Genomic DNA, 18,573 nt, shown 5'->3' on the forward strand with positions numbered 1-18,573 from the left:
CCACTTACCCAACAAATGATTAAATACTTAGCAACATTAAATCTTCAAAGCCCACTTGAAACGTAACCATTTAGAATGTTCACGTTAATTTACTAACAAATATCGAATGCACTTTACTTGTAATGTCCTTCTAATGTACGACTGATTGATAAAATAATATTTTCTTTTAGTCGAAGTGAAGGTTTTCTTTCTCGTGTTAACTAATATAAAATCTAACAGTGAGGTGTTTATCTTCGTAATAATGTTTGTCCGTTTAAGGTAACAGAACGAGTTTATATTATTGCTCGTTTCAGTCTAATTGTTATCTTCTCGTGTTCAGATTTGTACACAATTATTATAATATATCGAATATAATCTCTTCACTAAGTATTAATACCTGTAGAAATAATGTATTACTTTGAATTTTACCGCGCTTTATGTCGATAAAGTAGAAATCGTTTCGCGTCAGCTGATGCGCAGAAACAGACAAAGTAGTAAAAGGAACTGTCTGACATATCGTGTCTATTAGAAAGAATAATTCAGAGATTAATTAAAGAATAAATATGTTTGTTTTATAGGTAATAGTTTACATTATAGTTCAAATTTTAATATAAACAATGATATAATAAATAATTTATATGGATGTTAGTTAATTTGATAGATTAAAATCACGAAATACGAAATTTTTGATGATTCATAAGTCTGGTAACGACTTTTATAGACCAATTTTTATCAAATTTATGAATAATATGCATCGTTTGAAGTATATTCGTTCGAATACTTTATTTTTGATACAAGGAATATCGAATTTCCACTTAAATGAAATTTAAGTAGTAAAAAGTTTTTTAACGAGGTTTGGGCTAGACACGGGGTAATTTTTAAATAGTTATAGGCGCCTGTTTTGACACATTAACGCTATTTTTAGACTGCTACCGAATCAAAACTTAACCAGTGGCGTACTGATATCAGATAAATAATTGAGGTGTAAAATTTTATAAAAAAAAAATAAATAAAAAGGTCTAAGGAATAAAAAGGGTATGAATATAGATATCAATTCCATTAGGTTCATATGTAAACAGCGTTGCCATATCTTTAACAAATAACAAGCTTATAAAAGGAACTGTAAAATAATTAATTAATAAGAAATACAAACTTGGTTGTTATTCAGTTGTAACAACATGGCGGATTTTCGATGTCAGTGCCCTTGTTGGTACGTGGCAGGAATAATATATTTTCGCGGTTCATTTAAATTTGCAACACAGAAGAATTTTGTGGTATATATTGGAGGATTAATTAAAATATACGTTACGCCATTGTCTTTTTTACGATGTACAATTATTTTAAAGTTTATAAATATTTAAACGATAGTACGTTGTATATTTGTTTAGAAAATTACTTATTTCCTTTTATTAATAGGCGCCGAATATAAATCAACGAGAATTAGATACGGTCGTGCTTTGTTTAAATTTTGATCAAACGATGGCGCGATAACGAATTAAAATATCAACTGTTTATTTTGAGGCACCGAATTTATCGAACTTCGGAAACCATTTTATGAAAATGTCGAATACAAAACGTTTTTTTCTATTTCAATTATTGGATAATATATAATTAGATTAATGAAATATTGAAAAAAAAAGAGTTTAACCTACTTTTTAATTACATGGAGCTGTCACTTCTTCTTTTGAGTGTTTTCCGCTGCTTGTAGTAGACTTATTGAGGCCAAAAATTACTTTACAAGTGTAAATCGATTTGTTGAAGCTACCCCTCGAGAACCTAGTAATTTTTTATGTTTACCAACCTCTTATTAGGTTTTTTTTTGTCTTCATAGTTGGTACTCCAGTTGTACAATTCTAAATTCTCCTAGTTTTGTGAACTGTCATTTTTTAACGTTGATAGGTTAGGTTCATACGCATTGTTGTCAGATTTTGTAACAAAAACTTATCGAAACGCGCGTGCAAGTCATCAGATATAATTATTACAAAATGTGTCTCAATTTTGACTTTATAGATGATCAGAAATGAATTTTCTTAGTGTAATTTCATCGAATTAAAAATAGATCGAATTAAATGCGACCGAGTTGTCGTTGAAATAACCCATATGCATAAAGTCTACATGCTTATGTCTGGAATTCCGTAAAATAAGTACTGGTACTACTATTTTCTTAATTGAACGAAGGTCGTCTAAGAAGTAGACAATTTATATCGGTTTTTAAAGAAAACGGCGTTGTCAAGTATACTAAAATTTCAGTTTTTGTTTATTCGTCCATCCTTGGATGAATAATAATATAAAAAACCTAAACAAAAGCTAGGTTATGTTAGGTTAGGTACAAATAAATCACCAATTGCGTATGTTCCATATGACGCGCCGTCTTACGTCTTTTTTTATTTCGCAGATTACGTAAGGTGTTTTTGCAACCTGCCGACGTGCATGATGACGGGATACATGTGCAAATCTAGTAACGGCGGATGTTTTTCTGATGTACCGGAAAGTACCGACCACGATAAAGGACGACATGGATGTCTGGAACTATTGTAAGTACTTTATACTCAAATTTCGAAATATGGCAACACTGATATGAATATGTCGAATATGACAATCTGCCAATCCGGCGTTTGATTAATTATAATGTAAAAATAAAACTTTACACTTACCGTATAATCATTAATTCAATTAATAACACAAATGACTCACTTATTTAAATTGCTAATAATATAAATAGGGGCGCCACTGGCTTCCAATTCCAATTAATCCGGCGCTAAGTTATATAAATAAATTTCATCAAGTGTTTTTTAAGAATTTTAGTACAAGCTGGCAACAGCGCCGTACGATCTAGTCGATCGCCCATCCGATGCATAAAAATTTTCGTGTTTTGACAACTAGGATAGTTCCTAGTTTCAACGTATTTATTGTCATTAAAAAAGTAATTAATCATAAGAATATAAAGTTTTAAACATTATACATGACGTCAGTTATATAAATTCTTTACGATATACAAAAATTGAGGTTAATAAGTTTGTAATAATCGACTGAAAATATAATTAAATCGTTTAAACAGTTTTTAATATTTTAAACTTATTGCTCGGTCTATAAACACAAGTATACGAGTTGTTTCATCATCGTGGTATGTTGTTGACCTCCTTCCTCTCTCTTTTTTTACCCGTCGAATATAAAAATATATTTTTATTCCATGTACGTCGTCGTAAAATTAATATTTTACATTGCATTGTTTAAAGAACCAATTATATTTTAGTCTTTTGATGGTTTTTCCGCCGAAAAGGATTTTCGAGAAATAATATCGTTAAAAACATTTATAATTTACAGACGTAAATGTTTTCCTTAACGTATTGTTTGATTTTTTTTTCAATTAGCCTACCTGTATTTAAGCGCCATTCTCTAAATTATTAATACTTCCTGCAACTTGTGTTGAGACGCTAATTTGAAGGTTAATTTGTTAAAACTATACTTTTGCTTAATTAGAGAGATCCATTCAACTGACATAATGTGTCGTTGAGGTTATGTTTGACGTCAATTGTTACAACTTAAACCAACTGTTAAAACTTGTTATAATTTTTCTTAATATCCAGTTAGATTACTATGATAAATTTAATTGCCTTTATACACATTCATAAATGAAACAATAAAAGTAATAGGTACAGTAATTACAATAGAAAATAACAACATGGTACTTTAGATTACTGTCTACTAATATCACGTACATCCTGTATAATAAAAATAACCTAAACGTGTGTTTTTTCTATCATATATGATGAAAAATAATGTGGTTATTAAAAAAAAGAAGTGTTTTATCTGCACCAGACTACTTTCACACAATTACCATTGTTTATTGTTGTTTTGGCGCCATCGTTTACAATTCACTGGCGATATTAATAGTTATTTTTTGCTAATGTTGACCCTGGAAACCGTTATCTGCTTACAATAATCATTATAATAAATTATACTAGATGTTAATGATGTAAAGCTAAATATAAAGGGGCAATGCGATTACTTATTTTATTTACCATACATAGAGACATTCACCTTTTAAAACACGTCAATCACTAAACGAAATTCGAACTAAACATGAATTTACCGTCTCAGTATACTGTAGTATGAAAAAAGTTACGGTTTGTTACACCTCTGCCTTCAAATTAGGGAAAAATTTAATCATTTTAAAACATAAAAACGTTTCATAAAGCATACATCGTCAATTAGTTACTAACATTTACCGTGTTGCCAAATTTTCACCCTCTACATTTCCTGCGTAAAAATGAAAATGAAAAAACGAATTTTGTGAATAAATTTATATAATTTTCTCCAATTTTTAATATTTAATATAATAATCCAAAATTATTAATTTAGATATATTTATTACTTACTATTTTATAATTAAAATTTAAATTAGATGCTTAAACTTTTATCTGGCAACCTTGTATTATAAAAAAATGGTTTTGCTCCCGTATCGAAATCCGAATTAGTTTAGGAACCGAACAGAATTTTTAGTTCTGTGTTCACGGATCACATCGATTCTTTTGATAATTGATTACTAATCAGTTATCAGGTTATTGTTATAAAGGATGACCAACCACCAAAATTATTATTTCAAATTTGTCATAATATTTTATTGAGTTTTACGAAAAAATTAGTTATTTATTTCATTTAACATCGATAATTAACTTTTCAATAGTAATCTATTCAGTAAACAATAAAAAAATATAATTTCACGTCTATTATGAACAATTAAAAAGTTGACACCGTGTAATGTTGGTTGCATGCATTTCAATGCGTTGTGTTAATTAAACACAGTCATAATAAAAACGGTAAACATATCAAAAATACTTTTTAATTGTTAAAGCATATATAGAAAATTAATTTGTTGTAACAAATTGTTATTGGCATCACCGACAACCAATAACTTTTATGTCCTTTTTTATAGTTCGTTTACGAAAGTTTATAAAACCAATTCCAAGAAATGGTTTGTGCATTCAAATGACGGCGTTTATCAAAAAGTCGGTAATAAATTTTCAAATCAGAACGAGTTTGTCTCCAAGAGGAAAAACGCAGACGAACGGAGGACACACACGCGTTGTTTCTCTTAATTATGTCTTCTACTCTTTTTTTCACGATTGCATAATTTGCCATTGACGTAGAAAAAAATTCCGACAACGATTTTAGCATTTCAGAATTCGAAAAAAAAAACTAATCGAATATTTTCGAATTTGTTTAACGGAACACACACGAGGCGGTTTTAATATAAAATGTTGGATGTTATAACGAAATATTTGGAATTTTATACGAGGCTAGAAAAAAAGTATTATCTTCACTTATATTTTTAATTGTAATTGCTGGTTAATAACTTTAATTGTCACGAATCTTTTGTTTTCATAAAACACACAACTCGTTTTATGACGATAGGTGTCAATGACCTCCTCACAATTATCATAATTAATTCGACTATCTTTTAATGAACTTGAAGAATGCAGTTCACATCGTTAATATATTTTATTAACCATACGACCTATGGGCAGTTGTTTTTTATTTATCTCTTAATAAATTATAACATCATATTCTTTGCTAATCGGAAATTTATGAAATGCGTTGATAAAGAACTTAGGAATAATTCGGGAGATATTAATAATATTTGAAAGTTGATTTTAAACACATAAGATATACAGTTAAGGTGTCTTAACAAATTCTAATCAAAATAATGAAGAAATATTCAAAATATCTAATTATACGTTGTTTCTAACCTCTTCAAACTGGCAACACTGCTATATATGATAAATGCAAACATTTACACAACAACAGTGTTGCCGTAATTTATAGAATTTCCTCCAATGTGAACGATCGTGAAACTTAATTTTTGTTTTTTATCAGAATTTGTAGTATTTCAAGTAAACTTGTGTATTTTATATATAATTATAAAAATATTTTTAACAAATATTTATATAAAAAATAATAATAAAAAAAGTTTTTACAGTAATTAATTATTCTTTGAAACCTAAACGGTTACGTAAAGTTTGTACATAATTACTTCCCATAGTTAATATATGAAGTTTATGAAAAATATGACGTTTCCTACTGTCAAGGAGTGACTTAAAGTGTCAAATTTTATAGCGGAATTAGATAAAATAAAATACGGAACTACTACTGTCGTCAGTTGAAAGATGAATATTTTATTTTTCTTAAAAAGTTTAGTTCATATAAGTTATTTATTCACCTGATACTGTTTTACAGAATTTTTATCATTCAATCAAAGAAATGTTGTAAATAAATCTGGCAACACCGATTTCTAACGTATTATAATATAATTCGTATTATGCTCATTATCATTTAATATTTTATCATGTTTGAACGTTTCGTTTTCTTTTATACAGAGAACAAAAATACAGATGCCACGGTAAAACTGGTATAAACGAAAAAACAACTTTCAGAAAAAAAGAAAACACGAAATCAAGATTGATGTGTTGCCATTATGATATGTGTAATCACATAGAAAATCCACAAACTAAAAATCTAATGAACGCAACGAAATTAGGTGAATATAATCGTTATTATAGTAAATAAACTTGTTACGAGTATCAAATTTTAATTCCAGTTGCATCACCTCGAGAAACCGATGCTAAATATCAAAAAAGAGAAGAAAAGTTTTTATATTCCGATTCGGAAGTATGGTTCCGAGCAGCTACAATAGCGGTACCGATATGCGGAGCCGTTATTTTATTCGTTTTAATCGCTTTAGCTGTCAAAATACTAAAAAGCGAACACCAAAATTCATCAATTAATAAGTTGGGGTAAGTTCGAAAAACAATTCATCTAAAGTAGTTACAATTTTGTCTTATTATTTTTTCAGACCTACTTTGTATATTCAGCCGGTGTCGCATCAAAAAAACGCCAAAGAAAAATGTAATCAAAATAATTTTCACCGGACTTACGATAATCTTCTTCGTAAAGATTATGTTACGTCACCTCACAATAATTTCTATTGTACGCACGTCGAGGAGTACCCAGGGCAGTTCCACGAACCTCTAATTCAGAGGGAATCTACTACAAGTGATGAAAAAAATAGAAACCAAACAAGGTAATTTCATATATAAATAATAATTTTTTATAGTATATCTCCATCTCTAGTAAATTCTGTAAGTAACTAAATATATAACATTTTCTTTTCTCACCTCTACAAGATATTTTAAAATAAGTTGTATCACTATCTTTTTCTAACTTGTCAATTTGTTTTAAAATAACTGGTTTATTTATCTTCTTCTAGCTTGTTAATTTCAGATAACTCTTATTCATTTTAACCAATCTGTGATTCAACTAACAAGTCATATATTATTCAAAGTCTATTTTAAATAATAGACAAAGTTATTTAATAAAGAATACATTAAATTCAATACTTGTCAGATAAAATTATATTTGTGTATATTCTATGGAAATCATTCGATTCGTTCAACAATTAAACTCTCGATTGTCACGTCAAACGAATTTAACATATTTACGTAGTTTGTGTATATTTGGTGTGTTTTAACGGAGGATTTGTGATTTTTTCTCATATTACTAACTTTGTGTGCTTCGAAATCGATAATCCAAACCAACAGGAAACCCACTCCAAAATAGTTCATATAGTTCAATTATTGAAATTTTAAGTATTTTAAATAAATTAGTTGGTTTTTTGAAAATCCAAACAGATTATAATAAAAAAATAGGACCTTTTTTAGTGTAACAATTAGAAAATTTTCCAAATATTTTGTTTTATCAGATATAATTTGGTGAACTACGAAGATTCCGGGAAATCAATTATCTTGGAAATTGAAAAGGAAAAACCACCTCGATCTGAAGTGAATTATACTGCGGAGGTAAATAAATTTCCTGTTCAGAAAACTTTCCTTTCTTGATTATTTTCAACATATAAGACTGAGGGTATTAATATCACTGCGCTTAAATCACTTTTTGAATAATTATTTTTTACAAGGATATTTTGAGATCAGTTTAATGAATCATACTCGTATTTATTGTTGGAATGCTATAAGAAAATATCAAAAAAAATGTTTTTCAACGAATTGTTAGTAACATTAAACTTAGTGCTATTAATTTTTGATTCATTGGATTTTAGGCTGTGAAAAATACTGTAACTCATAACAATAAATGTATTCGTCTAGACATATAAGAATATTTTGACAATTTTAGTACATTTTCTTGGATTTTTCGGAATAATAAACAGATTTTTTGTAAATTGAGAAGATATTTGATCGAATATTTCAGTCTTATCTATATTTGAAGTTTTTCATACAATTGCTGACTAGTAAAATCAAATTTTGGGGTATACTTAACTTTTTTGTTAGATTTTGAACATTATTTATAAAAAAAATGATAATTGAATTAAATTTTATTGATTCACTTTTAGATATATGAAATTATGCATTAGTAATTATACTTTGTCTTCAAAAGAGTCTTTTTCTGACAGGAGTTAACTACTTACAATCTATGTTATCGGTAACTTTTAAACTCACAATTTAATTATCTGGAAAGTATGTAGGGAAAAGAATGAAACAAAATAATTTTTTTATTATTCTGAAACCATATTATGACTGAATTTTAAAATAAATACCCATTTCTTAGACACTAACATAATTTCACACCTTTTGATCAATAAATGTTTATATACAGTGTGATTTAATAAAGGAGGATACTTGTGAAGCCAAAAAAATCAGTATATTGAATATATGTGGAAATATATATGCTGAAATTGATTTTTAATAGAAGAAAACTTGACTTATTCAAAATTTAAGAGATTAAATATCAACAGTCGACTTATATAAATGTTAATATAAATAGAAAGAGTTAGTTTTGACTATTGGTGTTAAACTAACCAATTCCACAGTCCAAACTAAATATTGTGCTAACATATCAAAGGTAATTATTTCAAATAAAATGAAATTCAAGTCAAGTGCTCTAATAACAAATTTATTGATTCGTAATGATCAAATGTTACCGATGCTTTAGACATATCGAAGATTATAGTTGATTATATATTAAATCCCTACAAAATTGAGTGAAAAGCCAGAAGACGTTTTAAATGACGTGAAAAAGTACCCCATTGCCAAATAATATGTAAAGACTAATTTAACAACCTCAAAACATCAATTTCAAATTAAACTTTCTACTCTTTTTGACATTTCCAATTTAAAATCAAATAAATTAAGTTACTAGTACCAATTATACCTTTATTTTTTTTTTCTATAATTTAAAGAATTTGAAAGGATTATATACATGATGTATCGATGAAGGACCAAAGTCTTATTATTTATGAAAAACAGTTGTCTCCTTTATAGATCACACAGTATATTTTATATCCAATGTTTATAACATATCAATAGTTACGATTATTAGATATGAAATAGCCTTAGATCACATTGTTACTTTGGTAAAACATTGATTCGAAAAGTGTTTTTATGGATTCCTTTAATCATTTTTTTTTTAGATAATCTGATTAATTAGAATAGAAAATTCCCGTCTTGTTTTTTCCCGACATTAATAGATATTTTGTCACTTACCTAGATGTAACTGTGAGATCCAAGGAAAAATCAAATTATTATCGAATAAAAAGTGTGTAAATAATTTTGTAATTTTATGAATAGAAATGTGATTATAATTATACATTAAATTGGACAATAAATGAGATTAAGTTCATTTTAAATTGTTTGAGAAAATTTTAGATAAAGAGATGCAAAAAAACTCAAATCTATATTTTGAGAAAGCTGTTAAATTTTGATAATAATGACCAAGAGGTAAATATAGGGTAGTTGCATTAAGAAATATGCAAACTAATTGATAATGTCAATTTACATTGACAGAATAGTCTAATAACAACTTAATGTTTATATTAAAACCCTTGTGGTTCCATATTTTCTAACAGATAGGAGAAATAATGAATCCGAGAATAAAAAATCATCTACTGAGTATTTTTTTCCAATATAACTTCAAAATACTCTACAGTACGTTTCGATTTAAATATTAACAACAAATTCATTCTTCTGTTCCTTTCACTGAGGTTATAATGGAGTTTTCTCCAATGGAAACTTTCCAAAGTCATATTTAGATTCTCCGGTAGTACTCGATGCTTCTATTTTACTTCTTAGACTTTCTTATGTGTTTTTGTTGCTGATTTAGGTCTACTTTGTTTAGAATAAGTTAAAATTGACGTTTCGAGCTATTTCTGTCTTTATTTACATAATAAAATAATGACATATCCTTATAATCCGCTTTTTGTGTACCTCAGATAAACAATACACGTTCCGGTGCCATTGGTAATGATAGTCATTATTCTATTCGACTATATATTAATCAACGTTAAATGTCGTCATAAATTTAATGTTTTTCAAATAATTCCCTTTTAACAAGCTACGCTATCTCCCACACCCAACCACAAACTCATATTTGGACACCTAATTAACCTAACCTAACTTCAGTTCTAATGTGAGCAAAAACGTTGTAGCTGGCGCCATCTAACGAAATCGTTCGAAACTATGAATTTTCGACGCAAATTGGAAAAAATATACTGAATTTTTGATGTAACCAATTTTTTGGGTAGGTTAGGTTCCATATGTCATTTTTTATATTTATATTTAAACTCGTTATCGAATTTTTCGTAGTTTGTTCAAATGTCTGTACCTAAAATTTGCTCAAAAAATTATTAGATTGTAAATATATTGAGTTGTAATTTCTGGAATCGTTTGAGATATTTACACCGAACTATTACCACTACACCAACATTCGCAATTACACCATCTGGTCCTTCTAGCCGGGTACGAATAAAGCTCAAATGATTCGATGGTATAATGCGAATGTTGTTGTAAACAATGTTTAGTATAAATATATTATTGTACACATATAAAATTTTGTACTTACTTTTATGTAATTTGTATTATAACTTGATTATAACTGTATCATTTTATTCTAAAAATTGAATATTATATTTATCTATTATTGTTCCTGAATGTATAATCTCTTTTAATATATTTTTTTTGTAAAATTATTTTTTTTTCAAGTAATATACTTTTGATTTGATGGATGTTTTTTTATTTATTATCCTTCCTATTTAATTAATCTTCCTTCATATCTCCATATAAAAGTTGACACATTCATAGACTTGATAACACAATAGACAAAATACTTCATCGATAAAATGCATTTGAAGGCGATCCAACGTTTCTTATGAACAAGTAATGAGTGCGAAAAGGAGAGGGTTACCCTTGTCATATAAAATTTGCTATCAAAATATTAAACTAAATTTAATTAAAAAAATCACAAGAATAATTCTTTTATTAAAAATCATAGAAAATATATACACGACATACTATTTTTTCTGGTAAACGGAAATATCCAAGAAACTAGTACTAATAGTTGAATAAGGCAATGAAATATTTCAATAATAGTAACAAAAATTAATGACCCGGCACTGGCGATACACAAAATTGTTTTCCTGACGAAACATAACCACATTTACCTATGAAAATTTTAATTTGGAAATAAATGATCCACCTTTCCACAAACTACACAACAACGAATCATACTTGTTCAATAATTTAAGGTTTTTTTCAATAAAAATCAGATATATATATATATACCAAAATAACCGAATAATTAAAAAAAATAATTATACTCACAGTTTCTGAAAGGCAACGCCACAAAAATAATTTCATTCATTATCGCGTATCCAGTCAGAATAATTCATATATGATATGATTACTTTGTAATGAACAATTTAATCTAAATATCAACCAATTTAGTATAAAAATAAATTAAATCGCTATTATCTATTTGTTAATTGCAAATGATACTAAATCGGTCCTATTTTATTTTTTCTCAATAAACTTATGCTGTTTATAAGTTTGGCTATACTGTAGCTACAGAAATGTAATCAATTTGGTCTCTTGTGTTATATCGAATATTTTCCATTCCAGATCGCCATGAAGTCAATTGTTTGAGTAGGGTGAACGCCAAAGGGGAAAAATGACAAATTTTGATTTTAATAGCGAATAGAGAGTGGTAAATCAATGCTCTATCTATTTCTACCAATAATACAATATACCTTTAATATCAACTCTATATTCGTTTCTTCTTTTTTATAGAAAAACTATAATTATGTCAAATTCAATTGTCAACATGTTGCCATATATTCAATAAACGCTCTAGATTTAGAGAAGTTACTGATATATGTATATTAGAGAGTTTATTCCTACAAAAATTAGAATTTAATAAAATGTTCATCATACAAAATAATAATAAAGACTATAAAATAGGATAGAGTTCTTTTTATTTATATTTGTATATAACAAGTAAAATATCAATAATTATTTGTTAATTATGGAAAATTGTGAAATGTATACCTGGTTAATTAAAATAAATACGAAACATATAGATAAAGATAGAAATATCAAAATATTATTTGAATTATTTAACCCGTAAACACAAAGTAGAAATTGAAAAAAAAATTTTTCACTAATAATTTATTTTTTCACTCTGTAGATATTTGTTGGGTTTAACAAAACCTACCAGAGCGATTACCCAAACCAAAAGAACAAGGACCAGGTGTATTATGTATTGGTTTACAATTTGATCGTGGATGTAACGCTTCAATGTACAGAGTGGAGGTAGTCTTTGTGGGTATCTTATTTTTGTTACAAATTTTTCTACGTCGTGACATTTCGATAATTTCTTTCAAATCGGGACAACTTTTCATTTTATCAATTTCAATTTTTATCTTTGATATTCTTCTACACATGAAGCACGTCTTTGATTTGCATTTTATAATTTTTGTCTTAGGGAGGCATTCTGTTAACGGTTTTCGATATCCTTTGGGTTGTACTTGTAATCGATCCTGTTTCCGTTGTGTTCTAATAAATGTAGCACAATAACCTACAAACAAAAAACCAAAGGAATTAAAGGTTAAAAAGTTTATTTAACTGCCCTATTTTAACGAATCAGTATCTGTGGACATACCGTTTATAATATACATATTTTTTATTAGTAGTTACTTGATTTATGAGCTAAACAAATAATTTAACAGATTCGAAGAGGTTTTTTTTAAATATCAACAAATAATTTGTTAGTCATTAATAATATCAACTTTTAGTATTTTCACGTTGTGTTTATCAACATTTTGTCACGATATATTACTCACTTTTAAAAAACAAATTAATAAAATACTGCATGTACTATGATTTCGTTTTCAAATTGAACTATTTTTACAAAAATATGAGAAATTATAAACACAAATTTGACAACGTCTCATAAACGTATACGTCAAATGAATTCAACTGTCAGATAAAACCCATAGAACTAGAAATTGATATATTAGCTTTGTTCCCGTTCAGAATTTAAAATCCTGTGTTCGTGGTGCACAAATTTCTTATTCCGAACGTGTTCTGAATACGTCCAATGTATCCTTGGTCATGGGTAAGGATTTTTAATCGGACGCATGTCCATTCATCCTTTTTTGATATTTACGACGAAATAATCTCTAACCTATGAGATTTTCTACGTAATTGTATTTAAAAAATGTGGTAGTTGTCTTTGTACTTACAGATATCAAGAATAATCTTTCGGTCAGTTAATTATATACATTTTATTTTCCTAGCTAGTTTTAAATGCAAATAATAATAATTTTAGATGTTCATAAATCGTTCGTGGAGGAATGAAGATTCGGAACATATTCCGAACAAAGCATGCGCATTTGACACATCCAGAAGAAATTCAGAAAACATTCGGAATGTGTCCAAATTATCTACCGCGAACGAAACGATACGAACAAACTAATAGCAGATTATGTAAAACGAACGATTGATTGTGGTATTTAAGCTGTCAATGCATAAATTATTTGTGAAAATTAATTTCGTTTTTATGAAGTACATTATCGAAATTGAAAGTTGGTTTATGTAGACAAAATTAAAAATTACCTTAAACTAAGAAATAAAAATATTAATTGACAGAGACTGAAATGGTACTTGTAGTTTATGCTGAAAATATCCATCACATTTACATCAAGCTAAGAGTTCGCCAGTTTTCAACTCCTTGGTTTAATTCCTTAATTTTGTGAGGTTATGAGCACAGAATAGGTCAGGTCAGTTTGTATTTTGTTTAAAACATCCTTGTTATTTGGTTGTGGAAATATTATTCAAGTTATTGCGCCGATTTTCGCTGTGGTGTTTTATTTTTAAAATTGTTATAAAATAAATAGGAAATAACAATGTCTGAAAGTTAGCTCCTGATACTGGTAGACAGTGTCAGGAACTTTCCACATTTGTATGACAAAAAGAATCCTTACAGGGAATTTCTATTACCTAACCAAGCTTGAGTAATCAATAATTTTTATCTTGATCTGAATTATATGGTGTGTAGTAATCAGTTTAATACATTTGTTTTTGGAGATACTATGCTAAATAAACTAAAATAAAATGTGATTAATACAATACCTCTTCTGTAATTTCGTTCTTCTTCTTGTTCATCGATACAATTTGATGTACTATCATCTACAGGACCATCCAATTTACCGCTGTGATCTGTACAGAACGGTAAACGTTTTGTATTCCTTTTCTTTGAACAACATAGGGAATCATTTTTAAATTTGCCAGTCATGTTTTCATAAAAACAACCTTCAACTAATTTTTTTTCTTTTATTTGATTTTCTTTGTTCTGATTGGAATTAGCTCTGCGATTTATTTTTACTGGACAAGCTTCACGTCCACAAGGTTTTATTAATTGTATTACGTTGTCCTTGTCGGGATTAGAAATCTTTTTGAGATAGTTTAAGAAAAATGGTGTTTTGATTGTTTCTGGAGGATTATTATTATTTTCGTTGGTATTTATGACATTATTACAAATGTTATTTTCGTAATTTTGTAAATTGTGAGTTTCCTTCGCTTCAGGACGAGGAGAGCAGTTGCCACAGTAACACGGTTTTTCCACATTCATACTATTCTTAAGTTCCAATTTAGAGCAAGGAGAGCAAATTACTTCTTCATTTATTTCAATACTGTCTATGTCAAAATTGTATAAATCAGATGTAACAGGTCCGTCTGAAGAACCAGCAGGATTTTTATTATTAGTTTGTTTAGAAAAATTGGGAGAACAAGTACACGATGTAATTTTTTCACTAGTCGGATGTTCTGTTTTCTTGTTATTTCCATATTTATTTTTTCTTTTGGATAAACAGCTCGCCGGTTTAATATCAACAACGTAATTTCGCCTATATTCACAACACATGTACTTGAAACATTGTAAATAATCGAGTTTAACGAAATCTTCTTGGTAAGGTACTACCACGTATACAAATCCGTGTTGTAATTCTCGAGGATCGCACAACATTTCCCCAAATATAGTACAAATATATGCCGCTCCTTCCGGTATATCTAATTTCTTACTTAGAAACCTAAATAGAAAAAAATCCTTTATAAAATATATATATATATATACATATATATATATATATATATATATATATATATATATATATATATATATATATATATATATATATATATATATATATATATATATATATATAATGAAATTGCTGTTCGTTAGTCTCGCTAAAACTAGAGAATTTAGAGGAAATAACCAGAGATTGGTCGAAAAGTACCTTATTGTTTAGATTTCTCATCACCAGCTTTTAAAATAACAGAAAAAACATTCTATCGTTTCAAAACATCCTACCACCGATCAGAACAAATTTTTTAATTAATTCAAATTTTAAAACTCTTTCGTTACAATAAATATGAAGTTATATTTATTTGCCCCTCGCGCAATATGCTCAATAACATAATACATAACCTAACTTTACGTTTTCTTAACATCTCCATACTACTTTTAAAGTCTGGCAACATCGTTCAGTTGTGTCCTCGTACTATGTATCAAATTTTATATAAAAAAATAATTTTAAAACCTTTGAAATACATATTAATTACTCTAATTACATATTTTGTTTTATTACCTTAAAATAAGATCCCAACTCTTTAAATCGTTTTTCCTTAGTACTATTTTACTTGGTACTTGTACACAAACACCGTTTCTCACCACGTAAATGATGGTTAAACCTTTTTTTTTAGTTGCACTTAAAAAACATGACATCTTCGAATCGAGCTGTCCGCAATATAACTGTTTACAATATCCTTTTTGTGGACAGACGTCTCTGTATCCTCCCGGTATCATTTTTAAATTTCCATTGAATCCCAATGCTAGATATAGTAAAGTTAATTTAATATTGTTTTTAACATATATGTAATACACCTGTATAGACAATTTCTATGAGTGGAAGCTGTTTCGACTAAGATTAAGACAGAATGACAACGATTTATCTATTCTCAAAGGTTCCAGCTCGATTCTGCGCATTCTCAAGTATGCGCAGTATAGATTATACAAGGTGTCTCAAAAGTAAGTTGACATAAAGTTTACAATTTTAAGAAAAGTAAGAAATTTGAAAAAATGTTGAAACATATTAAAATAAATTGCTTGGAAACTTAATTTACAAAAATATAAATCGCTGAACTCGCGGCATTCATTCAATCTAACAATAAAATTGTGTATGACTCGGCGGGGATTTTCTGTGACGGCTACCAGGAACGTCAGTTTTGCATCTTAAACTTTAGATTTGACATAACCTCACTTAAACAACACGACACAGACACGAAGAAATCGTCCAAAACAAAATGTTATTAAACGTTGGAAAGTGCTCAATCAACTGGTATACGAAATCCAGCCTCTGACTAGCATTCTGAGGCTTCAATACTTGTACCAACTGAGCAGACGGAGTAACTGTTCGCGTTTGCGACCATTTTAGAAGCCGTTGGACGTACCACCGATTGACATATCTCCCGCGCCCCTCCGAATAGGTGCGTTCACATCATGAATACGAAGGTGGACTTTCTTTTGAGACACCTTGTATTATAAAACAGTTAACAGTATAATTACCTATATACTTTTCACAAGAATCGAGTTCATCAAAAGTTTCAATGCATTTGCAAGTTCTTAACGCTACTAATTTTTTCACTGGTCCAAAGTTCGGTCGTATAACGTTCGTAATATGTTGTAAAACGGCGTTCCAAGTTCTAAAATTTCTCGGTACGATATTCAATAAATAACACCTTGGATCGCCATTTTCATATACTTGTATCCGTTTCATTCGCCCGTATAATGGTTCGGCTAATTTCATTTTAGCACATGGCGGTAATTTCGATAACATTTTTATTAACTGAACACTGTAATTTTGAAGTGTTTGTATTTTTTATGGGTGGGAATATGAAAAAAACTGTCTATGTGACACAATTCTTGCTATTTGTACAGTGTTACAATAAACATGATTGATGGAATCAGATTAATGTCAATCCTAAATAATAAATCGATTTTAATAGATCAAATGTTAAATAGACATATTATGAATGACTTCAGAAATTTGTTTACTTCATACGAAATTATGATATTCAATTATCTATGGATTTAATCTTTATTTTATGCCGTATTTTGCGGGTACGTAATGAATTTTATATCAAATTTCCCTTATATGAATTTCTAACTATTCACTGTATATTCTTATTTCAAAGCGAATAGTAAATAAATATAAACAATTATACAAATTCGTTATAATGTAATAATATATTCATGAAAATTGATTATCGTTGCATGACGTCATACTCAGAACATATGTCTCAACTTGAAAATATCATTCACTTTACTATGATCCTGTATCAGATAGATCACCTATCACCTGATTGCGGATCCTATCACATCGAGATTTTAGTCAGTTTTCAAATTTAAAAAAACTTTCATTTTTATTGTTTTAGTTTGATGTGTTAATTTTCCATATATAAACTGATAATCTTTCGCTATTAACAGTTCGGACACATTCAAACAAGCCGTCACTGTCTCTATGTGTAATATTAACTCTATGTTACGTATAAACAAAATGGACGTTTGACCATAGATGAATCACATACATCCGCGTTCAACCTCATTATCAGCTGTTACCGTGTTCTATTGACACAAATTAGTTGTGAATTTCAAACAATTTTTATTGAAAACATGATTTATTGACGTAATATATATTTATAATATGTATAGGATATATATAAATATATATATATATATATATATATATATATATATATATATATATATATATATATATATATATAACTTTGAAAACTAAATTTTTCTAAAACATAAAGATAAAACCGGCAAACACGCTACAATTTTTTCTTTTTTGTTTGGCAGAGTTTAATCGTTTTACATATAAATTTTTCATTTAATATATCCTCTGTATCGATTTAAACGGTAAGTTTAATTGAATGTAAAGACAAGTGGTAAAATCGTTTTAATGTTGACTCAACGGTTTTGAGGGCATTTGTTTTGAACATTATTAAAAGACTAATTAATATGGTATAATGAAATGTATTACATGTTTTATTTTTTTAATAAGTCAGGTGCAAGATTTTCAACATTTAACTGTTGCCAACCGACTCAAATAGGCATTTTAATAGATTTTTTTTATAAAGTCAACCTTTTAATAGTCTCAGAAACCCTCGCTAACAGTGGCAATTG

General features: G+C 28.2%; 2 protein-coding genes across 5 annotated transcripts in view; one reads left to right on the top strand and one right to left on the bottom strand.

Annotated features, from left to right (window-relative positions):
* Positions 1-11,981, top strand: part of LOC130894190 (BMP and activin membrane-bound inhibitor homolog) — a 33,524-nt gene extending 21,543 nt beyond the window's left edge. The window contains exons 2-7 of one of the 4 annotated variants that reach the window (XM_057800821.1): positions 2,375-2,513; positions 6,357-6,517; positions 6,578-6,773; positions 6,833-7,060; positions 7,739-7,835; positions 11,943-11,981. In XM_057800821.1, the coding sequence (XP_057656804.1) occupies positions 2,375-2,513; positions 6,357-6,517; positions 6,578-6,773; positions 6,833-7,060; positions 7,739-7,835; positions 11,943-11,966 (845 nt within the window). In that variant the 3' untranslated portion in view covers positions 11,967-11,981. Of the gene's footprint in view, positions 1-168; positions 259-2,374; positions 2,514-6,356; positions 6,518-6,577; positions 6,774-6,832; positions 7,061-7,738; positions 11,047-11,942 lie in introns of those variants that run through there. The other 3 variants (XM_057800822.1, XM_057800823.1, XM_057800820.1) reach the window with 3 other exon arrangements.
* Positions 11,982-12,278: 297 nt separating this feature from the next.
* On the bottom strand, positions 12,279-17,402 carry LOC130894189 (uncharacterized). The gene is made up of 4 exons (XM_057800819.1): positions 16,948-17,402; positions 15,971-16,214; positions 14,454-15,409; positions 12,279-12,897 (listed from the first exon to the last, which is right to left on the bottom strand). Exons 1-4 carry the CDS (start codon positions 17,216-17,218, stop codon positions 12,521-12,523), a joined length of 1,848 nt encoding a protein of 615 aa, XP_057656802.1. The 5' UTR covers positions 17,219-17,402; the 3' UTR covers positions 12,279-12,520.
* Between the last annotated feature and the right edge of the window lie 1,171 nt (positions 17,403-18,573).

This window comes from Diorhabda carinulata, chromosome 5 (genome assembly GCF_026250575.1).
Source record: "Diorhabda carinulata isolate Delta chromosome 5, icDioCari1.1, whole genome shotgun sequence".
NCBI lineage: Eukaryota > Metazoa > Arthropoda > Insecta > Coleoptera > Chrysomelidae > Diorhabda > Diorhabda carinulata.